The sequence below is a fragment of the Somniosus microcephalus genome, chromosome 15 (assembly GCF_052327205.1).
Source record: "Somniosus microcephalus isolate GS21.2 chromosome 15, FLI_Smic_1.0, whole genome shotgun sequence".
NCBI lineage: Eukaryota > Metazoa > Chordata > Chondrichthyes > Squaliformes > Somniosidae > Somniosus > Somniosus microcephalus.
Window position 1 is genome coordinate 57,404,136 of NC_141001.1, and position 27,048 is coordinate 57,431,183.

The following is a 27,048-nucleotide window of genomic DNA, read 5'->3' on the forward strand; positions in this document are numbered from 1 at the left end:
TTTTTATAAATTTAAATGGTGGTCTGCGCAGCAAACTCACTTCTCTTTAACCTCTCAGATGCAGGAATAGACCATCACGCTTTGTTGAAGCAATTCGAGCACCTCAATCACCAAAACCCCCATAGCTTTGAGCCCGAGGATTTGGAATTATTGATTAAAACTGTAAGTGGTCATTATGTGTCGTGCAATGTGTAAATGTAAATCTGATGCTTCAAAGCATTCATTAATGTCATATTTATGTTGCGGACCATTCTGCTTGTACTCTGGAATCCACAATGTTTCCATTTCCACATTTATCCCAGGCCTCACCAGGAATTTTGAGGCTATTGTGTTTCATGGAGAATCGATTGGTTTGTTTTGTTTTTAATGCACACAGGCCACCAGTGATCTGGAAAACTATGACAAAGAACGGCACGATGAATTTAAACAATATGAGATGCTGAAGGAACATGAGAGGAGGGAGTATTTGAAAACATTAGATGAAGAAAAGAGGAAACGGGAGGAGGCTCGATATGATGAGCTGAAAAAGAAGCACAAGGATCACCCAAAAATTAATCATCCAGTAAGAGAAACCTCACTATATTGGAAAGAAAAGTAGATTGTATTGCTGTTGGGGTTCTTACTAATTTAGCTTGAATTAATTTGGACATTCTTAAACTGAGAGAACCAGGTGAAGGGCCAAGGCGAGTGACTTGTTGTGGCATGTAATTTGTTATTGATTAGATCCTCTCTGACACAAGTATTTTCATTGCCTCCCTGGGACTTTTATGCAAAATTGAGGTAATTGGGCAGCAAATCGCACTACATACAGAATGTGTAAACATTCATAGGATGTCGCATGGTGAGATAAACACTTGCCCTATCCATAGGGCAGGATACCCAAGTCAAAGTAGGAGCGAAGTTGAGATGAATCAGGTAATGATTGTGGAACTCGTTTTAAAAACTTATGGATTGTAAGGGGGAGGGAAGACTGAGAGAGACAAGGAGTTACACATGTTTTGATTTCTTGGGGAAATGAAGGGTTCGAGTTGGAGATATGCAATGGGTTTCAATGTTGCTAAAATGTCCTCTTGGGGATAGAAGAGTGCACATTGTAAGGGAATTGGAAGCAGTAATAGGGAAAGAACTTAAAGATGCACAGCAGTCCATTCATTTGCTGAACAATAGTCAGAATAGAAATAAAATTTATAAAGTGATGAATGTTGGCAGAACAATTATTTTATGAAAATTATTGAGCAGTCTCAACACGGATTTATGAAAGGGAAATCATGTTTGACAAATCTGTTGGAGTTTTTTGAGGTTGTAACTAGCAGAATAGATAAGAGGTAACCAGTGGATGTGTATTTGGATTTTCAGAAGGCATTCGATAAGGTGCCACACGAGGTTATTAAATAAAATTAGGGCTCATGGGATTAGGGTAATATACTAGCATGGATTGAGGATTGGTTAATGGACAGAAAACAAGAGAGTAGGAATCAATGGGTCATTTTTGGGTTGGCAGGCTGTAACTAGTGGGGTACCGCAAGGATCAGTGCTTGGGCCTCAGCTATTCACAAGTGTAATATATCCAAGTTTGCTGATGATACAAAGCTGGGTGGGAATGTAAATTGTGAGGAGGATGCGAGGAGGCTTCAAGGGGATATAGACAGGTTAAGTGAGTGGGCAAGAACATGGCAAATGGAATATAATGTGGGAAATGTAAAGTTATCCACTTTGGTAGGAAAAATAGAAAAGCAGAATATTTTTTAAATGGTGAGAAATTGGGAAATGTTGGTGTTCAGAGGGACCTGGGTGTCCTTGTACACGAATCACTGAAAGTTAACATGCAGGTACAGCAAGCAATTAGGAAAGCAAATGTTTTAAAATTTGTTCATGGGATGTGGGTGTCGCTGGCAAGGCCAGCATTTATTGCCCATCCCTAGTTGCCCTTGATGAGGTGGTGAGCCACCTTCTTGAACTGCTGCAGTCCGTGTGGTGAAGGTACTCCCACAGTGCTGTTAGGGTGGGAATTCCAGGATTTTGACCCAGTGACGATGAAGGAACAGCGATATACTTCCAACTTGGGATGGTGTGTGACTTGGAGGTGGTGGTGTTCCCATGCAACTGTTGCCCATGTCCTTCTAGGTGGGAGAGCTGCTGCCAAAGAAGCCTTGGTGAGTTGCTGCAGTGCATCTTGTAGATGGTGCACACTGCAGCCACGGTACACTGGTGGTGGAGGGAGTGAATGTTTAAGGTGGTGGATGGGATGCCAATCAAGTGGACAACTTTGTCCTGGATGGTGTCAAGCTTCTTGAGTGTTGTTGGACCAGCACTCATCCATCACACTCCTTACTTGTACCTTGTAGATGGTGGAAAGGCTTTGGGGAGTCAGTAGGTGAGACACAGTATTTATGTGGCTGGTCCAGTTAAGTTTCTGGTCAATGGTGACCCCCCAGGATGTTGATGGTGGGGGATTCAGTGATGGTAATGCTGTTGAATGTCAAGGGGTGGTTGTTAGACTCTCGCTTGTTGGAGATGGTCATTGCCTGACACTTAAGTGGCAGGTAACATTCACACCACACATCAGCCCAAGCCTGAACGTCGTCCAGGTCTTGTTGCATGTGGGCATGGGTTGCTTCATTATCTGGGAAGTTGTGAATGGTACTGAACACTGCAGTCATCAGCGAACATCCACATTTCTGACCTTATGTTGGAGGGAAGGTCATTGATGAAGCAGCTGAAGATGGTTGGGCTGAGGACACTGCCCTGAGGAACTCCTGCAGTGATGTCCTGGGGCTGTGATGATTGAGCTCCAACCACCACAACCATCTTCATTTGTGCCAGGTATGACTCCAACCAGTGGAGCGTTTTCCCTCTGATTCCCATTGACTTCAGCTCCTTGATGCCACACTGTCAAATGCTGCCTTGATGTCAAGGGCAGTTACTGTCACCTCACCTCTGGAATTCAGCTCCTTTGTCCATGTTTGGACCAAGGCTGTAATGAGGTTGGGAGCTGAGTGGTCTTGGTGGAACCCAAACTGGGCATCAGTGAGCAGATTATTGGTGAGTAAGTGCCACTTGATGTGTCATCGACAGTGCTATCATTTTGCTGATGATTGAGAATAGTCTGATGTGATGGTAGTTGGCCGGATTGGATTTGTTCTGCTTTTTGTGCTATGTTGACCTTTATTACAAGAGGATTTGAGTATAAGAGTATAGACGTCTTACTGCAATTATATAGGGCCCTGGTGAGACCGCACCTGGAGTATTGTGTACCGTTTTGGTCTCCTTACCTAAGGAAGGATATACTTACCATAGAAGAGGAGTGCAATGAAGGTTCACCAGACTGGTTCCTGGGATGTGTGGATTGTCCTATGAGGAGAGATTGAGTAGACTAGGCCTATATTCTCTAGAGTTTAGAAGAATGAGAGGTGATCTCATTGAAACATACAAAATTCTTACAGGGCTTGACAGGGTAGATGCAGGGAGGATGTTTCCCCAGACTGGGGAGTCTAGAACCAGGGGTCACAGTCTCAGAATAAGGGGTCGGCCATTTAGGACTTAGATGAGGAGAAATTTCTTCACTGAGGATGGTGAATCTTTGGAATTCTGTACCCCAGAGGACTGTGGAGGCTCAGTCATTGAGTATATTCAAGACAGAGATCGATAGATTTTTGAATATTGGGGGAATCAAGGGATATAGGGATAGTGCAGGAAAGTGGGGATGAGGTAGAAGATCAGCCATGATCCTATTGAATGGCGGAGCAGGCTCGAAGGGCCAAATGGCCTACTCCTGCTCCTATTTCTTATGTTTTTCTACTACACATTGCTTATTACAGTTGCACACCTAGTTCATCCAGTAAATCCTTTTTCAGAGCAATAAAGGTTAAAGTGGGCAGGATACAGCAGTGGGGCTTAACCCATTGTTGATAAAACGCCTCCAGTTTTAACCAGTGCTTAAAATAACTTGAAAATCAAGACACCTTGCATTGTCTCCTACTTTAACTCATCTTTCTCAAGACCTCAAAATTGCTAAACTCCTTAACTTCTCCCTCAATCTTCCCTTTCTCCTGCAATTTATGGACTTTAATACCCAATCTTTGTTTCACCTAATCACAGTTTCCTGTTTTACCCTATCTTCTCTCCTATTCTTTTCAACCTCAGTGGTATCTTGCACTTTCGACCATGCAAACAACCGCACTTTTAGCTCGTTCAGTTTCTGGTATTTTAAACAGCATGTGATCTTAACACGGTGAGGTCAGTCATTTCACTGCTAGACCTCAGATCTCTCTGGTTCCCACATGTCAGTGATTTACAGTCTGTCCTCTGCTTTGAAACAGTGTGACTGTTTACTAAACCTTGCTATTTCCATCTGCAAATATACCTTGCATGTCCACAGATTTGGTAATCATTTGGAAAAGAGTCTGTAATTTCACCCTCTGTGGGGTGCTACAGCTTTAACACTGAACGAGTTTTACCTGCTGTGTGCCTTTATTTTTCTCAGGGAAGCAAAGATCAGTTGAAAGAAGTCTGGGAGGAAACCGATGGCCTCGATCCTGAAGATTTTGATGCCAAGACCTTCTTCAAGCTGCATGGTAAGACTGTGACTAATCATTTCTCAGCCTAAGGTATCTGGGCCAAATAACACTTGAGCACCAAGCAATTGTGTTCCTGATGTAAAACACATTTTTCCCTCGGTTTGGAATCTTCTGTGCTCCAGCGCAGTTTAATGAGAATGGTGTGGAGAAATTATCACCACTTGGGTTGGTAATATAACTAAATGATCAATCAAATGCTGGCTTCCTTTTTTCTACCATGCCCAGGTGGTCATTGTTCTTTCTCCCTGTCTCCCCATCTCTGGTGAAGTATGACTTCAGGGTGTGCTAGTAACATGGGCGCCTTGTTCAAATGGCAATTCTTCATGTACGAGACCAAAGAATGATTGGCAGCAAAATATTTGGCTGTGATTAGCATCAAAGCTGAGCTTGATTTTTCTCTCCTCATCTGTAACACACTGGAATGAAAAATCTGATTTCTCCCCCTGCCCCCCCATCCCAACCTTAGGCCAGTTGTAGCAACACAGCTGCTTTCCTGACAGAGATCAGGTAACAGACCAGAAATCAAATCTTGGAACTTCCTGGCTCAGTATTGCATTAGGCAGTGCACTACCACTCCCTTTTTATGTGTCTTTTTAAAAAAAAAAAGTCAATTTGTAACAATTGTGAGCTACAATTTTGCAATGGTAAAAGGTTTTATGATTCATAAAACAGTACAGCACAGTTGGAGGCCATTCGACCCATCGAGTCTGTGCCAGCTCTTTCGAAGAGCAATCCCGTTTGTCCCACTTGCCCGCTCTTTCCTCGTATCCCTGCAATTTTTTTCTCTCGTATTTATCCAATTCCCTTTTGAAGGCTACTATTGTGTTATTTAAGACTGTGGACATTTTCTTTAAAATGATGGGCAGAGAACTATGTTGATGTATTAATAATATTGGACTGATTGATTTCAACCCCTAAGTACTAATTAGATTGCTAGAAGAGTTTTGGAGAGAGGATGGGAACAATAGCTTCACAGATTTTTGTTTGTAGTTATGGAGTGTACTTGTTGAAGAATTAACTGCAAGAATTTTTTCCTTCTTAGATACCAATGGTGATGGATTCTTGGATGAGCAGGAGATGGAAGCATTATTTACAAAAGAGGTATTAACCAATATTCTGTTCATTTTTGGAGAACATTGGTACAATATTTTTACACTAAAACATGTTAAATTAGGATTCACCAGTTTGTTTGTAAGTCCTATACCTAATCCATGATCAAATTCACAGCTGGAATGGGGATTTGGGTGTTGGAGCCACCTCTGCTGCTGGTGAAACCCTGTTTATACTGTAGTATGAGAAAAAACATTCCCGTCATCAGTTCACTGACTTCTCACTCTTTCTATAAGTGATTTTAACATCACATGCCTTCCTTGGGTTCTTCCTCCTCATTATTAGGGTGGACAAACTTGAGGATGCCTGTGATTTTAACTTTTTTTAGTTCCCATCTTCTAATGATAGGAGGAGCAAAGTGAATACAAGTCTGATTTGCAGGAATGATCGCTCTCCTTGACTCCATCTCTCTCCTTTTAACACACTCTCCTTTTCTCTCTCTCACACTCTCACACTCTCACACTCTCTCACTCTCTCACTCTCTCACTCTCTCACTCACACACTCATGTGACATTTGCCCACTGTTTGCAAATATTTTTGCATTTGCCTTAGTTGAGCATCTTACTATCACCAAGCCCTGAATTTAAAAAAAAAAAAACTTTATTTTATAGTGAGATGAATGACATAATTTAGAAATCAAAGTAAGAACACAAAAGAGAAAGATAAGTGATGTTTATCTTCTGTAATGTTTCTACGGTATTGACCGCAACGAGAAGTGTCAAGTAAATACCACTGATTCAACAAAAACATCATCGCTATAAGTAACTTCTAACTAAAGTTTTTGTACAATTTTATGACTTTTTACAATACACAGCAAGTTATAAAAACAGTAAATAAAACCAAAACTAATTCAATTCACACACTCACACCTGATGGCTGAAGCCTAGTTTCAGTGAGGCTCAGTCCTCGTGGAACAGCACCAAAGCTGCTTGACTTCTGTAATCAAACACATTATACAACAGTGCACATCATACACCGACATTCTCTCTCTCTCTCTCTCTCTTCTCTCTCTTCTCTCTCTCTCTCTCTCTCTCTCTCTCCTCTCTCTCCTCTCTCTCCTCTCCTCTCTCTCCTCTCTCTCCTCTCTCTCCTCTCTCTCCTCTCTCTTCTCTCTCTTCTCTCTCTTCTCTCTTCTCTCCTCTTCTCTTCTCTCCTCTCTCTCTCTCTCTCTCTCTCTCTCTTTCCCCCCCCCCCCCCCCCCCCCAGTTTGTGTTGTGCTCTGTCTCTCCCTCCCCAGTTTATGTTGCTCCCTCTCCCTCTGGACTCACAGAATTTCCAGGCGATTTTCATTGGCCCTGATGGCGTCATCCTCACAACTGGCAATGAAGCGGTGCACTCCAAATAGCTGAGGGCCAGCAGGGTCCAGACAATCCGGTTTGGTTGCAAGCCACAACAGCCAGGGAACTGTGCATGCACAAACCACGGATACAAGAACCGTTTCTCCTGAGTTGCCAGCAGCAGCAATCTGGAGATCAGTCACCCATTCCAGTATATTCTCGTCGAAAGCAGGAGGGTTGGGAACCCTAGTTTAAATTGAGTGGCAATGCTAAAGACTTAGGCTGGAATTTTGCTGGCGCTAAGGGGGTGGGTTTGGAGGCAGGACAACCGGCAAAATCGCAAAGATTGACAGCCTCCAATCAATCTTCCCAAGTGTAGGGTCCCCGATTTGCGCATGAACCCAACACCTAGTGGCGGGAAGAGGATTATAGCCACTTAACTGCTTGTTAACAGGCTTTTTCCAATTTTGACACTTCTACTGTGGGCATCCAGACGCCAGGTAAGTGTGGCGTGTTGAGTCTGCTGTAATGTTTATGCATTGATGACAGCTGTAGAAGTGGTGTGAAGGATCGAATGGTGCACTGGTGAGTTTCAGAGGTAAGAAAATGTTGGGAAATTCATTTTTAATGCATTTAGACTTTTCTGTAGGTAACAAGTTTTGAATTGTATGTGTAGTCCCACCTCATTGGGAGAACCACTCTCACCAGTGACGGATCGCTTCTGTAACCTCACCTGCAGCTGCCATCTGTTCTAGCCTAAGGAGGGAGTCACTGGAGAGCCTGGGTGCAAGAGCTCACCTTTGCACAGTGTTTGCAGCACCTCAATGCTGTCAAACACTGAAAAATCAACTGTCAAGAAAAATTGTGCATGGTCCCTTTAAGAAAACCGGCAGGTGACGCATCATCAAATGACATCATCTGACACCAGCTTCCTCTTAATTGGCCAGCAAGTCCTCAGGGCAGGCTTAATGAGGCCAATTGAAGTAAAATTACATCTGTGGGCCGAATGTAGTTGGGGGCGGGACTGGAACCCGGAAGGCAGCTGACCTGCTCCCAAGCCGCCTCGAAGCAGAAAATCGTGGCCATAGTGCGTGTTATTTATCCTGTAAATGTCCCAATTTGCAATGAACTAAATAATTCATGAAGCAATTCTACTTGCACTGAATGCATAAGCAGAGTGACTGATGCTGAATGGTATTTTTACAATGATGGGATGTACATGGGTGGAGGCCACTAGCAGTAGGACTACCATGTCTCTGATACTGCCCGCCACCTAAATTCTCTTGTACTCTGAGACCTGCAGTTGAATTTGGTGCAAAATGCAAGTCTCCTTCCTATTGATTCTGTAATAGGCCCAATCAGCAACAGCATTATCACTTGAAAATCCATACTGCATAAAATAATTTTTCCTTCAATTCTAAGAAATCGTGAGAGATTGCTTGAGACAACTTTGCTTAAGATGAAAACTATTCATAAGTAGCCTGCACTCTGAAAGAATGCCAGAAGTAGATTTATTCTCATTCCCCTTGTGCTATTTTCAGTGCACAGGTTAACATGTTTGCATTAAATTCCTAGCTGCACTATTTAACCTGACTAACAACTGTGCGCAAGTAGTAGAAAGAGGAATTTAATGTGATGTGTGTGTTAACAATAGTACATTTTCTAACTCGCCACACCACTGTCCCCTAAGGTTTTGCATGTTTCTCTATCTCTCCACTTTTAAACACTTCACTTCAGAGAGTGCAAGAGTGTACAAAAGAAAAGTTCAGAACACTGAGATTTGGAAGGTTCTTTAGTTTTCAGAATTGTTAATGACAAAGCGCTATGCTACAAAAAATTGTTTTCCCCATCAGCTTCCCCTAAAGATGCTTGGATATTGACTTCGCTGATTTCCGCTGAGAGATGAGGTGCAGAATGAGAAGTCTGATTTTAAGCTGCTTCCTCTTTTTTTAAACTGCAGCTGGAGAAGATTTATGACCCTAACAATGCAGAAGATGATATGATGGAGATGGAGGAAGAACGGTTGAGGATGAGGGAACATGTTATGAAAGAGGTACGGCACTGTACGATGACCAGAAAAAGAATGCTGTGTGCTCCATTCTTAATTTAAAGAAATAAACAAGTGGAAATACACTTTGTAATTTCTTAGTGTGGAATGAATTGCCTTTTAAGTGCAAAATTTGTCTAAAATGGATAAATTAAACTCATTTATTTATGTTGTCCCTTGTCCAAATAGGAGTTGTGTAAGTAATTTGTTTTAATTATCAAATTCCATATTGAAGATGGTACTGCAATAGATGTAATTGTTCCACCTTTTGCGGTGTTTTGTGTTTATAAATTCATCTAGCCATTTATCTATAATAAGAGTCCAGACCTTTGCTCTCTAAGTCCAAGCGATGCAAACTTGAACACAATTGGAGAATGCCCGGCCTCGCCATTCTTCACCAAATCTGATTTATCAAGTTCTCCTGAAACTCAGTCTCCTCAGTTAAATCCTCCTTTTACTTCTATATTATCCAAGTGGGGAAGGACAACCCATGTATTTTCTCCATGTTGCACTGCCTTCTCAAACCCCTTTCCCTCACTCCATCCATCTCTAACTATGAAGAGATAATGGATTTCTTTTTTTCTAGGATTGAGAACATCTGTATAGTTGCCTTGGCTGCCACCTCCCCCATCTTCCCCTCATCTTTCACCCCCACTCTGCTCCTGACTACCCTGATCCCCCGTCCATCTGTAGTTTCTTTTCGATCTCCCCTGCCCCCTCCAAGCTCATTTGTCAGACTCACTTCTTGCTCTCTCGATTCTTTTCCCACCCAATTGTGGACCACTTGCCTGTGGACATTGTTGATCACTCTTTTTCATTCTACACTATCCATCTCCCTTTCAAAGTCTCCATCATTACCTCACTGTTCTAAAAATTCACCATTGGCTCATCAGTCCTCTCCAATCACTGCCCCACCTTGAATTCCCATTCCTCTTGAATGTCTTAGACATGCCATCCTGGCTCTGCCCATCTTTCCCAAAACGCACTTTAGTCTGGCTTACACTTTACTCGCAGCACCAAGACCATTCTGGCCAAAGTCACAAATTATATTCTCTGTGACTGTGGCTGTGATATGTTTTCCCTCCTTGTCCTCTTTTTATCTCTCCAGAGCATTCAACACAGTTGATTACGCCATCCTTTTCCATTGCTTCTCCTCTTGTCCTAATCTATAGGGTTGCTCTTGCATGGTTCCACTACTACCTGCCCCAACAGAACCATTGCATCTCCAACAATGGCTTCTCTCCCACCTCTGGGGTGCACCAAGGCCCTAACCTTGGTTGCTAGCATTGCCGCCGCCTCCTCCTCTTCCTCATGTACCTGCTGCGTTCCTCATCTACCTGCTGCACTTTGATGACATGATTCGCAGTTGGCGTAGGCATACTGACAACACCCAGATCTACCTACCTGCCACTTCCCTTGATCCTGTGACCATCTCTGTGCTCATGCGTTAGTTAAACTTTCCTCCATCTGCATGTCGGGAAGACAGAAGCCATTGTTTTAAGCCCCCATTGTAGACTCCACTCCCTTGTCTTAACTTTGGCAAAAGTTATTTGACCCAGGGTTAAGTTCTAAACTCTAAGTCTTATCACCAAAATCCTTACTTCCGCCTCTTGAATATCACCTGCCTCAACCCCTACCTCATCCCCACTACTTAAATCTTTATCCATGCTTTTGTCGCCTTTAGACTTGATTTCTTCAGTGCTCTTGTTGCTGGACTTCACGTTTTTTTAATAACTTCAACTTGTTCAAAACTCAGTTACGCATATCTTTACCTGATTTGGATCTGCTCAACCATTACCCTATCCTTGCTGATCTACACTGTGCTCTCATTGCACTGAATTTAAACACCTGGTCCTCAACCTCAAATACTTCATGGCCTTACCTCGGTCTATCTGGGGAAACCTTTTAAAGCCTTGTGTCTCCTCCTGCAACCTTTTATTATCCTATTCTTTCTTTCTGTTTATGCCTTCCCTCCCACCATTGGTGGCAGAGCCTTTAGCTGCCTTGGCCCCACTTACTGGAACTTTGCCTTGCTACTTCTTTTCCAGTCTTTAAAAGCCTTCTCAAAACTCATCATCTTGTACAAGCCTTTGTTCACCTTTCCTAACTCTCCCCGCATGGCTCAGCAGCTGTTCCTTCTTCTGTACACTTTGGTGGGTATTTTTATGTTGAAGGCGCTATATAAATGCAAATTGTACTTTTAATTAACACATGCTAAACTATACATCTTGCACAAAATGTAATTTCATGTCCTTTTCAGATTGATACCAACAAGGACCGGTTGATATCTGCTGATGAATTTCTAAAGGCTTCAGAAAAGAAGGAGTTTGTGGATGCAGAAAATTGGGAGGTGAAGAATCATGTGTCACAAGTGGCAAACAATCTCCTGTGTAAAGTCTGTAGTTCAGTCCACCTACCAATATCTTTGATGTGACCACTTGTGGGGAGGGGGCAGTACAGCACTTTCATTGTTTGAATGCAAGTGTGGTATCTCTGCAGATGATATTTCAATTTTCTGTCTGTCTATTCTATTACATTTGAGTTATAGTCCAGTTTTAATTTTCCTGTCATGCTGTTTGCTGGAGGTAGGGTTGGGGAAGGGGTAAACTGTTGGAGAATAGAGCAGGGTGGAAGTGCTACTGCTTGATCACCTGGCTTTTTAAACCTCATCTTGTTTGTTAGAGATGAGCCCAGACAGAAATGGGCTTTGTATTTGCTGCCTCCCCTGAACCTATTTTACCTCATTTATTTTAAACATGCCAACAATTGTGCCCTGGTTTGATTTCAGAAAATATAATTCAAAATAATAATTAGTAATAGCTTAACATTTCCCCTCCCATAACCAGTAACTACTCATAGGTTGGAGGTGCTTGCTAATTTGACTTCCCTGTGGTTTTATTGTGTCTTGTTCTGCAGACTTTAGATGACCAGGAGCTTTATTCAGAAGATGAACTGCAGGAGTTTGAGAGGCGACTGTCTGAGCAGGAGCATGAACTGAGGATGAAATCGGATGATCTGTTGAAACAGCGTGAAGAGCTGCAGCTTCAACAAGACCAGCTCCAGGCCCAGAAATTTGAGTTCCAACAGGTACCAGCCACTCGCTCTGTTTTTACCTATTACGATGCCCCACTTGACATCTATTCAGAAAGGGAAATTCCCAGTTGATGGGATCAGTCCCGTCAGGTCTAAAACTTGGCTGTCAAATTGAATGGGAATCCCTTTTGCCAGATCCCCAAGCCATCTTAAATTGCCCACACAACAAATGGATTAAAATTGATGTAAATATGGCATAGTATGATTTCCATTCCATTTAGGATGGGATTGCCCACCTGAAATGAATGTAAAGACAAGTTACGTGCGCAAAGCTATTCATAACGGAGCAGAGGCTGTTTTGTATTTGTTAAATATATTTTCCATACTTTTTACTTTTTGTGGGGGGGGGGGGTTGGGTGGCAACAGGTGGTGTGGTTGTTTCTTTGGTATCAAAAGAAGTAGGAAGTGCTTAGATGGAAACAAAAATAACCAAATATTTTCCTCAAAATCACTGGCAAGTTCAAATGAAAAGAAAGACTTCCATTTATCGACTGCCTTTCATGAGCTCAAGATGTCCCAAAGTGCTTTACAGCCAATTAAGTATTTTCAAAATGGAGTCACTGTTGTAATGTAGGAAACGTGGCAGCCTATTTGTGCACTGCAAACTCCCACAAACAGCAATGTGATAATGACCAGATAATCTGTTTAGTGATTTCAGTTGAGGATAAATATTGGCCAGGACACCGGAGATAATTCCCCTGCTCAACCAAGAGGTGGGCTTGTTGAGCCAAATGCCTTTTCCTGTTCCTAGAAATTTCTAAATCCTTATGAAGTTGGATTAAGATTCACCCAGTCATAGTGATCTTACAGCTAGGCACTTTTACTTTTCAATTCTTACTAACATCTTGAAATCTTGGGGCAGGAATTTTCTCCTGAACGGCTTCCATTCTGCTGCTGTAACTTATTTTCATAGAATAACATATAACATACAGCACAGAAACGGGCCATTCGGCCCAACCGGTCCATGCCGGTGTTTATGCTCCACACGAGCCTCCTACCCGTCTCCATCTAACCTGATCAACGTAACCTTCTATTACTCTCTTCCTCATGTGTTTATCTGGTTTCCCCTTAAATGCATCTATGCTATTCGCCTCAACTACTCCTCCTAGTAGCGAGTTCCATATACTAACCACTCTTGCTGGTGAAGTTATGGCGACGGAGTGGGAGCAGCTCTGAGGTTGTCTCTGGCACAAGGCCTAACCTTGTGAATCAGGCATTATCTTTGGCCAACAGAGGGCACTGATTGTCTTCTGAACTTATAACAAGAAATAGAAAATGCTTACAGGTAAATGTGGCACTAACCGGTTGAGGCTTCTTGTGAAAAATGCTGACAAACTTGAAGATTTATGAGAGATCCATAGGTAATCCTATTTAGTAACTTTAGAACATTTTTATATTGCAGTAAAAATTGAAGCGGCTCCTCATGAGGGACCGGGGTCACTTCCTTTTTGTGATTTGTACAGACAGAACAGTTTAAATAGATCACAACAACAACTTGTATCTATATAGTGCCTTTTAATGTAGTAAAACATCCCAAGATGCTTCACAGGAGCATTATCAAACAAAATTTGACATCAAGCCACATAAGGAAATATTGGGGCAGAGGACCAAAAGCTTGGTCAGAGGTAGGCTTTAAGCAGAGTCTTAAAGGTAGAGAGACGGCAAGGTTTAGGGAGGGAATTCCAGAGCTTAGGTCCCTGGCAGCTGAGAGTACGACCGCCAACGGTGGGATGCTCAAGAGGCCAGAATTGGAGGAGTGCAGATATTTCAGAGGGTCGTAGGCTGGAGGAAATTAGAGATAGGGAGGGGCAAGGCCGTGGAGGGATTTCACAAGGAGAGATGCAGCAGAAGTTGATGTAAAATGTACTGGAGAGAGTGATGCAAAATGTGGCGACGCATATATTAGCATGTGATTGCTGCTCAAGATGAGGGGAGTCCTGGCAATAGTCTTGGAGAATATAGAAACCTGCAATGTCACAGCACAGAAACAGGTCATTCAGCCCATCAAGTCTATGCCAGGCATACAAATGGAGCTGCCTCCTCAGGCTGGTGAATAGGATTTTGTTTCAGACAAGTTTACTCTTTGTATTTCACAATGTACAGTTGTGCTTACCATCCACAATAAGGGGGCTCTTTGAAATCTCAGTGACCGCAGTGGCTCTTAAGATGGCTCTTCAGGTTGTCATGGCATACATAGTAGATGTTTTGGAGGTCTGCAGAGTAATCAAAGAAACTGGCTGTACTTTGCTCTTATGAAGATTATATGGAGCAGCCTGTGGCTTTACGCGAGATCTTAGAGTAATAATAAGACTCGGCGGGGGGGGAACCCATTTGCATTGCTTACATTGAGTTCTGTAATGATTTTGATGTTGCGCTCATGCAACCCTCGTGGAGATGCTGTGGGAGTACATGACCAAATTTTGGATTTGTATCTGATGTGCATTCCAACTTCACGATCTGTGTAAGATCACAGAAGCCAGTCTTCAGTCCATTCAATTCACTCCATGTGATATCAAGAAATGGCTGAACGCACTGGATATAGCAAAGGCTATGGGTCCCAACAATATCCCAGCTGTCGTGCTGAAGACTTCAGCTCCAGAACTAGCTGCGCCTCTAGCCAAGTCATTCCAGTACAACTACCCAACAATGTGGAAAACTGCCCAGGTATGTCCTGTCCACACAAAGCAGGACAAATCCAATCTGTATAATTACAGCCCCATCAGTCTATTCTCGATCATCAGCAAAGTGATGGAAGGTGTCATTGACAGTGCTAGCAAGTGGCACTTTCTCACCAATAACGTGTTCACCGATATTCAGTTTGGGTTCCACCAGGACCACTCGGCTCCAGACCTCATTACAGCCTTGGTCGAAACATGGACAAAAGAGCTGAATTCCAGAGGTGAGGTGATGGTGACTGCCCTTGACATCAAGGCAGCATTTGACTGAGTGTGGTATCAAGGAGCCCTAGTACAATTTAAGTCAATGGGAATCAGGGGAAAACTCTCCAGTGGCTGGAGTCCTAGCACAAAGGAAAATGGTTATGGTTGTTGGTGGTCAATCATCGCAACCCCGGGACATCGCTGCAGGAGTTCCTCAGGGTGGTGTCCTAGGCCCAACCATCTTCAGCTGCTTCACCAATGACCTTCCCTCCATCATAAGGTCAGAAGTGGGGATGTTCGCTGATGATTAAAGTGCATCCAGGAGAGCTTTTTGAGCCAGCGTGTAGAAAGTCCTACAAGAGAGGGGGGCAGTGCTGGACCTAATTCTAGGGAATGTAGCCGGACAAGTGGTAGAAGTGTCAGTAGGAGAGCATTTTTGTGACAGTGACCATGTTTCGGTGAGATTTAAGGTAGTTGTGGAAAAGGACAAAGATGGACCAGAAATAAAGGCTCTAAATTGGGGGAAGGCCAATTTTAATATGATGAGGCAGTGGACTGGGATCAGCTACTTGTAGGAAAATCCACATCAGAGCAGTGGGAGTCTTCAGAAAGGAAATAGAGAGAGTACAATGCCAACATGTTCCCGTAAAGGTCAAGGGTGGGACCAACAAACCCAGGGAACCCTGGATGTCAAGGGATATACAAGAATGGATTAGGGAAAAAAAGGGAGGCTTTTGGCAGATACAAAGGACTAATAACAGTGGAAGCCCTAGAGGAGTATAGAAAGTGCAGGGGGGTACTTAAAATGAGAGCAAAGAGGGGGCATAAAAAAACACTGGCAGGCAAAATAAAGGAAAATCCCAAGGTGTTTTATAAGTATATTTAGGGAAAGAGTAGGGCCCATTAGGGACCACAGTGGCAATCTGTGTGTAGAGCCGGAAGATGTAGATGAGGTTTTAAATGAATATTTTGCATCTGTGTTCATTATGGAGAAGGACGATGTAGGCATAGAAATCAGGCAGGGAGATTGTGATATACTTGAACAAATTAGTATTGAGAGGGAGGCGGTACTAGTGGTTATAGCGGGCTTAAAAGTGGATAAATCACCAGGCCCTGACTGGATGTATCCCAGGCTGCTGTGTGAGGCAAGGGAGGAGATTGCAGGGGCTCTGACAGAAATTTTCAGAACCTCCCTGGCCACAGGGGAGGTGCCAGAGGACTGGAGGACAGCTAACATAGTACCATTGTTCAAGAAGGCTAGTAGGGATAAACCAGGGAATTACAGGCCAGTGAGTATAACATCAGTGGTAGGAAAATTATTGGAAAACATTTTGAGGGACAGAATTAGTCTCTGCTTGGAGAGGCAGGGATTAATCCGGAATAGTCAGCATGGCTGTCAGAGGGAGATCATGTCTGACCAATTTGATTGAATTTTTCAAGGGGGTGACTAGGTGTGTGGATGAGGGTAGTGCAGTTGATGTAGTCTACATGGATGTCAGTAAGGCTTTTGACAAAGTCCCACATGGGAGACTGGTCAAGAAGGTAAGAGCCCTTGGGATCCAGAGCAATTTGGCACATTGGATCCAAAATTGGCTTAATGGCAGGAGGCAGAGGGTGATGGTCGAAGGTTGTTTTTGTGACTGGAAGCCTGTGTCCAGTGGTGTACCGCAGGGATCAGTGCTGGGTCCTTTGCTGTTTGTAGTGTACATTAATGATTTAGATATGAATGTAGGAGGTATGATCAGTAAGTTCGCAGATGACACGAAAATTGGTGGAGTGGTAAATAGCGAGGAGGGAAGCCTCCGGCTACAGGACGATACAGACGGGATGGTTAGATGGGCAGAACAGTGGCAAATGGAATTTAACCCTGAAAAGTGTGAGGTGATGCATTTTGGGAGGACTAACAAGGCAAGGGATTACACAATGAATGGTAGGATCCTAGGAAGGACAGAGGATCAGAGGGACCTTGGTGTGCATGTACATAGATCCCTGAAGGCAGCAGGGCAGGTAGATAAGGTGGTTAAAAAGGCATATGGGATACTTGCCTTCATTATCCATAGAGGCATAGAATATAAGAGCAGGGAGGTTATGATGAAGCTGTACGAAATGCTAGTTAGGCCACAGCTGGAATACTGTGTAGTTCTGGTCACCACACTATAGGAGGGATGTGATTGGAGAGGGTGCAGAGAAGATTAACCAGGATGTTACCTAGGCTGGAGCGCTTCAGCTATGAAGAAAGACTGGACAGGCTGGGGTTGTTTTCCTTAGAGCAGAGAAGGCGGTGGGGGGGGACCTGATTGAGGTGTACAAAATTATGAGGGGCATAGATAGAGTAGATAGAAAGGAACTTTTCCCCTTAGTAGAGGGGTCAATAACCAGGGGGCATAGTTTCAAGGTAAGGGGCAGGAGGTTTAGAGGGGATTTGAGGAAAAACTTTTTCACCCAGAGGGTGGTTGGAATCTGGAACTCACTGCCTGAAAGGGTGGTAGAGGCAGGAACCCTCAACATTCAAGAAACATTTAGATGAGCACTTGAAACACCATGGCATACAAGGCTACGGACCAAGTGCTGGAAAATGGGATTAGAATAGACGGAGCTTGATGGCTGGCGCAGACACGATAGGCCGAAGGGCCTCTTTCTGTGCTGTATAACTCTGACTATGATTGCACAGTGTTCAGTTCCATTCGCAACTTCTCAGATCAATAAGCAGTCCATGCCCGCATGCAGCAAGACCTGGACGACATTCAGGCTTGGGCTGATAAGTGGCAAGTAACATTTGCCCCACACAAGTGCCAGGCAATGACCATTTCCAACAAGCGAGAATCTAACCACGGCCACTTGACATTCAATGGCATTACCATCACCGAATTCCCCCACCATTACCATCAACATCTTGGGGGATCACCATTGACCAGAAACTTAACTGGACCAGCCAAATAAATACTGTGGCTACAAGAGCAGGTCAGAGACTGGGTATTCTGCAGCATGTGTCTCACCCCGACTCCCCAAAACCTTTCCACCATCTACAAGGCACAAGTGAGGAGTGTGATGCAATACTCGCCACTTGCCTGGATGAGTGCAGCTCAAGAAGTTCGACACCATCCAGGACAAAGCAGCTCACTTGATTGGCACCCCATCCACCACCTTAAACATTTACTCCCTCCACCACCCCTGTGCACCGTGGCTGCAGTGTGTACCATCTACAAGATGCACTACATCACCTCCTAAACCCACAACCTGTACTACCTAGAAGGACAAGGGTAGCAGGTGCATGGGAACACCATCACCTCCAAGTCGCTCACCATCCTGACTTGGAAATATATCCCCGTTTCTTCATCGACACTAGGTCAAACTCCTGGAACTCCCTCCCTAACAGCACTATGGGCGTACCTTCACCACACGGCCTGCAGCGGTTCAAGAAGGCAGCTCACCACCACCTCGAGGAGAATTAGGGATGCGCAATAAATGCTGGCCTTGCCAGCGACGCCCACGTCCCAGGAATGAATTTTAAAAAAATAGAAAACTTGCTGAACCTGTGTCTCTCTCAAAAGTGGTTGTCTTTTGTCACTTGTCCTATTTAGTCTTTACACCAATGATGTGTTGGATGGCATCGTAAGGCACAACCTTGGAGTGTCTATTCTGAGCATTTCTGAAAGGAATATGGTGCTCCTTTTCACAGATTCACTCGACTTGCCATTGTTTTTGGCTTCAAAGGAACAATGACGGAGGACACTAAAATAGCTGGAACACAATCCAAAATAATATCTCTAGTCAAAATTTTGCACCTTCAGTGCTTACTTTCCCCTTCAATATTTTCTAAATCTGCCAATGCAAAAATGCACTTTTGTGTCTTTTTTAGGGTTTTATTTTGCAATAATAATCCAGCTAATAGAACATTTAAATATGTCTGCAGCTTAAATTATGACCAGTTCATATTCCATGCATTCTCATTTTAATTATTTGGCTTATCATGTCATTGTTAAGGCCATTGCATTTTGGTTTCACAAAATTTGGTTTAAAACAAATTTATGGAAAATTATCTCCATTTCATTGGTAAAAATTGTGAAATCCTGTATAGTAAAAAAACAAATTTAACTTATTCAGTCATGTTTAATATAATAGCATTAGTCATAGGTCTATATTCAGGGTTTTTTCCAGCTTTTTTTTATGGAGGGGTGCATATCACCTTTTTTCTGAAGCTGGTTTTGAATTTTCTAGGTTGGTATGTTATGATAGCAGACTTCTGCATCTCCATCTGCATCCTGACCATGACGATGATCCAGTTGGACTGTACAGTCTCTTTGCTGCTAACCCTCCAAATTTAGGAATGAGGAGGCTGTTTTACCACTAAACTATCCCACAAGACCATATAATAATCTGAGATTTTTTTGCTTGAATTTCATATTTTCATTTAATTTTGGAGCAGTAGTGTATTATAGAAGGTATTCTAGTGAAAAAAATCCACTGATTATGCAGTGAACATTTTTGAGTGAAATATCCATGTTCCTGAGGCAGGCCTGTTTCACACAAAGGATAATAGACTTCTGGAATAAATTGTCTGTAAGCAAATAGGTTCAAGAAACAACAAACTGATCTCAATTGGGGAGACACTGGTTAAGCCCCAGCTGGAATATTGTGGCCAATTCTGGGAACCACACTTTAGGAAGGATATCAAGGCCTTGGAGAGGGTGCAGAGGAGATTTGCTAGAATGGTACCAGGGATGCGGGACTTCAGTTATGTGGCGAGACTAGAGAAGCTGGGATTGTTCTCCTTAGAGCAGAGAAGGTTAGGGGCAGATTTGATAGAGATGTTCAAAATCATGAAGGGTTTTAATAGAGTAAATAAGGTGAAACTGTTTCCAGTGACAGAAGGGTCGATGATCAGAGGACACAGTTATAAGATAGTTGGCAAAAGAACGAGAGGCAACATGACTATTTCTTGTGCAGTGAGTTGTTATAATCTGGAATGCATTGCCTGAAAGGGCGGTGGAAGCAGATTCAATAGTAGCTTTCAAAAGGGAATTGGATAAATACTTGGAGAAAAAAATTGCAGGGATGTGGAAAGAGCAGGGGAGTGGGACTAAATGGATTGCTCTTTAAAAGAGGCAGCGTAGACTCTGGGCCAAATGATGACCTCCTGTGATTCTATGTGGTGTTTCTTACTGGACTTGTGCTAGGATTGGATATCCCCTACAATTTGCCTTGCAAAATCAGGTTGCTCCTAGTAGTTGCGGTGAGTTTGAGAGATTCTGTTGGCAGTTGATGACTTTTCAAGCTGAAAACCAGTTTGTTATCACTGGTGAGACTTTCTCTTCAAAAATAAAAGTGTGAAGGGAGAACCACTGGGGGATTGGTTGGTGTGACACCATGGGATAGCATACTGTCCTTTCAAGTCAATTCAAATCGCTTTATTGGCATGACAAGTTACATTTCATGTTGCCAAAGCATCGGAAAACATTCATGTTTGTTCACAAAAATACAGATCTATCCATACAGTGTATAAACAGATATATCCCTGAGTGTATAAATATACTTTCATATAATTTATATATACTCTTATCTTTAGTGGTTGTCCCTCTGTTTATGGCAAGCTGTAACATAGTGCACTGCCAGTAATTGGATGGTAATCCATCCCACGCTTATGGATTGGCGATTCCTCTCTTTCCAGTCCCAACTTCCGGTGTGGGTCTATAGCACAAGATTCAGAGTATGTAAGAATGTCTGGTGTAGGAAATTGAATAATTAACATAGAAAAAGTAGAGGAAACTATACTTAGCCTATGTTAAAACACATTGGCCCTGAACTTGCGGTTGGTGGCGTAGCTACGGAGTATGCCACTGTTCTCTGAATGGAATGTGCACATACCTGCTGGGAATCCTCCTTCGCGAAGTTGTCAGATGCTGCAGAGTTGTCTGCAGCATAGTGGCCCAGGGGTGCACAGTGTGTAATCATAAAACAAGGTCTCATTCACCCCCACTAAATACTGTGGTATTTTCTAGGGAGAATATTGGCGTTGGCGGCTAATGTCATGCAGTTAATAAAAGTTTTTATGCATTTTGTACCATGAAAGGTCAGCTCTTTCAACACTGGCAGTCTTTCTCAGACCACGGCAGGGGGGCTGTTGATTTAGCAGATGACGAGCAGGAACCTGGCGAGTAATGAAATGTCCGCAAACACGAGACTCTGATGGCTCGAATGGAGTGGTGATTAATGAATGACATGAATAGAACTGGACCAATTTTCAGCCACTTGAAGGATGCAAATCTAGCATTTCAATAATGAACACAAACAAAATTGAATGTTTGTTAAAAGTTATTACTAGACAAACACTATTCCAAACAATTTATTGCAAGACCAATTTCTGTAACCTTTCACTGTAACTCATGGGACCGAGAACAAGGATTTTCTGTTGTAAAATAATGCAGTAGACAACTCGGATGAAAATCTATTTTCATGATGATTGTCCCCTTACACTGTGCAAACAGGCTCCTGTGCCTGTTTGCAGCAGCCGTAAAATTTTCGTGCACAGTTGGTGGGCAATCAGCCCAACTCTGTGCCAGCAATGAGGATAATACAGTCGGAGCGGATGATCTGTCAAGTTGGAACTTGATAGATCGCAAGTTTGGAACTTAATCCCGAACAAAGGCAGTATGATGGGGTACTCTGAAAGTATACCGTCATACTGACCGCAAATTCTGCCCCATGATTTGAGCCAAGTATTGGGCTTTATTCAGTCTCCACCTTGATCTGGGAGTGCTTGATGTTGGGTATCAAAAGTGGAACCTATTTCCATGCCCAGTACTTGCATTCCTCACCTTGATAAACCCAATCAGTTGATCCCAAATTAACAATTGGGGTGGGAGGGACCTTGTGCTCCCTGTGACTTCCAGTTAGCTCAGTGAGCAAAAGGATTGCAAAGTTTTACTTTTATTTTTAAGAGTTTGACATTTTTTAATATCAAATCCAATAGGCTGTACAGCATCTGGAACAGAAGAAACAGGTGCAGCAAGCTCATCCTGCAGAAGGACCTAATGGAGAACTCCAATTCCACCAAGGTTTGTAGTTGTTGCTGATGCAGATCAGTGTGACCAATAGCACATGTGAGAAGTCCATCCAGCTCTCTCTGCTTTCAATTTCATAATTCTCCTTAAATCAAGTGGTTATTCAAATCTACCATATGATGCAGGATTTTTCTTTATCTTTTATTTACATCACCAAAATCAAATTATTTTGGCGTGAGGCTGGAGGGAAAGTGATGGCAAGTTCCACTTTCACTAAATCAGTTTTGTTTTAAAACAGAATCTTATTGGCAAGAGATTGGGAACTGTGGAGGAGCAAAGGGATTTGGGTGTCCAGGTACACACATCACTAAAAGCTAGTGCACAGACACAAAAAGTAATCAAAAAGGCTAATGGAATGTGGGCCTTTATTTCAAGGAAGCTGAAACACTAAGGGAGGTAGTGATGCTTCAGTTGCACAGAGCATTGTTGAGACCCCATCTGGAGAACTGCGTTCAGTCTTGGGTACTGCACCTCAGGAAGGATATACAGTAAACTCTTTCGTATCCGGCACCTACGGGACCGGGATGGTGCCGGTTGATGAAAAATCCCGGATAACAGAGGTAGGCAATTTTTAACACACACAAAATAAAAACCACTGATTAACTCGGCCACCGCGGGAAATTCTGACTCGGAAAAATGGATGAATTCGGCAAGATTACCAGTTATCTATTTTGCCAGTTATTAAAGAATTCCGGATGATTAAGTGCCGTTCAAACAAGAGTTTACTGTATTGGCCTTGGAGTGGGTACCGTGCAGATTCACCAGAATGATACCAGGGCTTAAAGATTTAAATTGAGGATAGGTGGCATAAACTTTGCTTCATTAAAGGGTGATCTAATTGAGGTATTTAATATGATAAAAGGATTCGATAGGGTAGATACAGAGAAGCTGTTTCTTCTGTTGGGGGAATCCAGAACAAGGGGCACAATCTTAAAATTAGAGCTACAAGTGAAATCAAGAAGTACTTCTTCACACACAGGGTAGTGAAAATCTGGAATTCTCTTCCCCCTAAAAGGTTGTGGATGCTGGGTCAATTTCAATTTTCAAGACTGACATAGACAGATTTTTATTAGTGAAGGTATCTAGGAATGTGGATAAAAGGTGGGTAAATAAAGTTGAGGTACAAATCAACCGTGATCTCATTGAATGAAGGAACAGGCTTGAGGGGCTGAATGGCCTCCTCCTGTATCTGTGTTCCAAACTAGAGAGTTTGTGTATTCCATTCAGTGGGAAAGAAAATTGGACAGAGTGTAAATGATCTGCTGGTGTACGATCACCTGTTTTGCGGTACCGCCCAATATATTCAGCTTGCAATTGGCTCCATGAGATCTAAGCTTCAGGAGCCATCAGTGCAAATGCCACACTGACAGCAATTTTGAAGGCCCTTATGTTGCATATTTTGCTGTGTTTCCTCTAAGTGCTACTTTTCTTCCTGAAATGTTGTGGTACATGTTTGTTTTCATAGATCCAGAACAAGCAGCTCCTCCAGAAAATACCCAAGCTCTGCCTCCAGGCCATGACCAACCACAAGACTTAAATCAACCAGCTGCACCTGGACAGGATCACCCTAATCAGTAACCACTTGTGCCTCCAGGATTTGGGCTGACACACGGGTTCCTGAGTGTCTGTCTTTTTGGGTCCAAATGATCATTGCTCCAATCCAATAATTTTTGTTGCTGTTTAATCCTGTTAATGCTGCACAATATGTGGAGACCACTGTGTTTGCAAACATTTGTTCAAGAAGGTTACTGAAACTCTCATGTGCAGATATTTATTTTTCCAACAAAGGCGATTTACTTAAGACAGTGTTTGAGCAGAGTCTTGAGCAGAATTTCACTTAAACCCCCCTGAACTGTGATCTGAGATTTACTTGCGAATTGAAACTGTAATAGAACTTCACTCCAATTGGATTGTGAGCAGCTGGAAAAGTATTTTCATTCTATTGTATGTGTAGTTCTTTTTTGGGGGCTATGGGAGAGAATGTTTAGTGTGTTAATTAAAGTTGAGATGGTTTAAGGGATTCTAATACACTGTGCCTCTTGTTACTGAGTACAAGACCAGAAATTTAGGTTAATATTTTGGGGCTGAAAGTAGGAGAGGTGTTCATCTTGTATGTGAATCATTGTGTTAGAGATTCTGGAGTATGATCACCCTGCTAGTCCAGTCCCACTTTCTTGACTGTCCAGTGCTAGTTTCTCCAGCTACAGTTCTTCTTCTCTCAGGTTATCGGTCTCCTCTGCTATGTCTGCGCAGGGCAAAGCTGATGCACATAACGGTTGGATGCATTAATATAAAACTTGCTGCATTTTAGGGCCTACAATGGATGATGGGGTGCTTTGTATGTGGGTCATTGATATTTTGGCTGGAAAATAGTGAGGGGGTTGGCTTGTACGCAAGTACATATACTTTCCCATATCTTTTTAAAAATTGTTTTAACATTATTGTTGATGATGGGTTTTGGGAGATTATTGGGAGTGCTGCTTGAAATTGTGTGCAGTTACCTGAATATTTCAACATTTCCTTTTAGCCTGTACTCTTACTGAGATCCATCCATGCCACAAGTACCCTGCCAGTCTGATGAGTTCTGCAGACAATCCTCTTAATGAAAATACTCTGAGACTGCCTTTTTCCATGGGCTTTCCCAGGTTGGACATAAATTCATACCATCACCATGAATGATGTCCAAATCAGTTGATAATCCACTAGCAATCCAAAAATTCTAATGGACTGATATGAATTGCCAAATAGCAGTTACTGATTAAGCAGCTGCCAGCACATATTCTTTTACCCCACAAAATAAGCTTAATTTTTTTAAATATTTTAAAATAATATCTTTAGTCAAAAAGCATTGAATTAGAAGATATGCTCAGTGTTGAATATGGGTGTTTTGTTTTAATGTTGGACTGCCTTTATTCATGAACTTGAAGCAGGTTTAATTTCTGGGCATTTCAGATTTGTTAAAGAACACCAGTATTCACTGGCTAACAGTAAGTTATAAATGTACATGACTGAATCACTTATGTACAAGTGTTCTCAAAGCTAAATGTATAGTCATCTTTAAAAGCCAAGTTTGCAAGTGCAACATTAAAATATAATCATTTCTTAAGCTTATTCAGAGAGTACTGTGAATTAAGAATCATCCAATCGTTCTCTGATTCTATTTTATAATGTGCAGCATTAGAAAGTTACAGAAAATGATCCTTGGCTGATTTTTGGAGAGAAAATCCCAACAATGACGCCCTGTATATGGTAGTACTGGTGCATCTGTATTCAGACAAGGCATATGCTATTTGTGTGGGAGTCAATGCCAATTCCACCTTTACTGGCATAGCTTGGTCTCCTAAATACTTTTCTGCCATTGTGGAAATACAAGTTGCCTGACTTAAAGTATACAGATATTAAGTATGCAATAGTTTGAATGTTGCATTTTACCATATGTATAGTATTGGTTGGATAACACTAAAGATTTGAAGGATTCTAGACTGGTTTTATTTTAACATTTCCAGCTTTATTTAAATTAAAAGCTGCTTCTCACAGCTTTTACATTCTGGCAGATAATGGGTGCCTTAATGAACCTCATTGTTCTGCTTGAGGTAGTGAATCACCAGTGCACTGTACCATAGTCTGGTGGGTGTGGATTTGCACTTGTGATCTCTCCCTCAAAATGCTGGATGTAGCTGTGCCATTTTGAGGAAGTGTCAAATGGAGTCCAGATACTCTACCACAGGGGGAAACCAGAGTGAGGCTTACCTCCGCATAAAGGCCAGGTTCCGAATGGCACTGGCAGAGGCCTGGAAGCTCATCGTCCCTTTCAACAACAAATGCTGCATGGTGCCCAAGAAAATAAAACATTTTTTATATATTTCAAAATTATGAATTCTTACAATTTGTTGCCAAAATGATTTTGCTGTCATTGGTGGCCGAGCTGGGTTCGAACTGTTGACCTGAAACATTTAAAGACTAGGGGCATCTTTGGTGCGAATCAGCCATCAGTGAGAGAGTCCTTTTGCGAGCAGAGGAAACCAAAAATTTAACACAAGGGAAGGTTGAATTCAGAGTTCAGAACACAAGACTTTTATTAAGTGATTCCAGGAATTGAAGTTTTCTATTCATGGGAGGGGGGGGGGTACTGAGTGATGCACTGGATTGCATTGCAGCCTTTGACCTTTAGGCCTGGGCTTAAATCCAGCCCAAACTAAAGATGTGCTGGTCAGTAAGGGTCATATGTAAAATGAATTTGGCAATCTTGGCTCAGTTTCTAGTAGGTGTGGACCCATAGCACTAAACTGTGACACTAATTGGTACTCTTAATCACTGGCTGATGTGAGGAATACAAATTGTCTAACAGATACAGCCAAGGGTGCTCTTGGGTGTCTTTGGGTGAAGATATATTGTTTGGGCATGTAAGGGGAGCTCTATTCTGCATCTAACTATATTGCACCTGACCTGGGAATGCTTAACTTTGACACTGAGTATTAAAACTAGTAAAAAGTGTTAAATACCCTATAACCACACCCTTCATCTTGATGAGCATAAAATTCACTTAAATTTTAAAAATGCTGTTTGTGACTGGGGTAGAAATGTCCTTCAGTTTGAATGTGTACGCTATTCAACATTTTTTGATTTATTAAGTGCAATGTTTCATTGTCTGCTCATTCACCCAGTACAGCCTGTCCAAAGAGAACTCTGCCACTGCTGTGTACAGGTATTCCACTGCAATTTGAAATCTGTTAAGCGTTAACATTCAAACTTAAGTTCATTGCCTTACCCCTGAAGGAATCAGTTCTGAGAACATATTTTGAAATGTGCTGCAGTTTTATTTTTTATTTGATTGAATATTGTACTTTTTTTTGTGCTGCAATATTTGTAGATGAAAAGGTTTCAGTTCTCTGTTAATTTCCTTGTAAGAATTGGTTTATAAAAGAATTACGTTTGAACATAAAGCAGAATATTTAAATTACTGATGTGCTTCTGTTTTGTTTATGCGAGCCTATACTCGAGATA

At 42.4% G+C, this 27,048-nt stretch overlaps 1 protein-coding gene and 1 pseudogene across 1 annotated transcript; one reads left to right on the top strand and one right to left on the bottom strand.

Annotated features, from left to right (window-relative positions):
* On the top strand, window positions 1-27,004 carry LOC147106755 (nucleobindin-2-like). The gene is made up of 9 exons (XM_086007841.1): window positions 1-162; window positions 377-562; window positions 4,484-4,574; window positions 5,620-5,678; window positions 8,925-9,017; window positions 11,272-11,361; window positions 11,928-12,098; window positions 21,954-22,038; window positions 23,510-27,004. Exons 1-9 carry the CDS (start codon window positions 16-18, stop codon window positions 23,620-23,622), a joined length of 1,035 nt encoding a protein of 344 aa, XP_085863967.1. The 5' UTR covers window positions 1-15; the 3' UTR covers window positions 23,623-27,004.
* Window positions 1-27,048, bottom strand: part of LOC147106753 (natural cytotoxicity triggering receptor 3 ligand 1-like) — a 744,151-nt pseudogene that overhangs the window by 228,733 nt on the left and 488,370 nt on the right.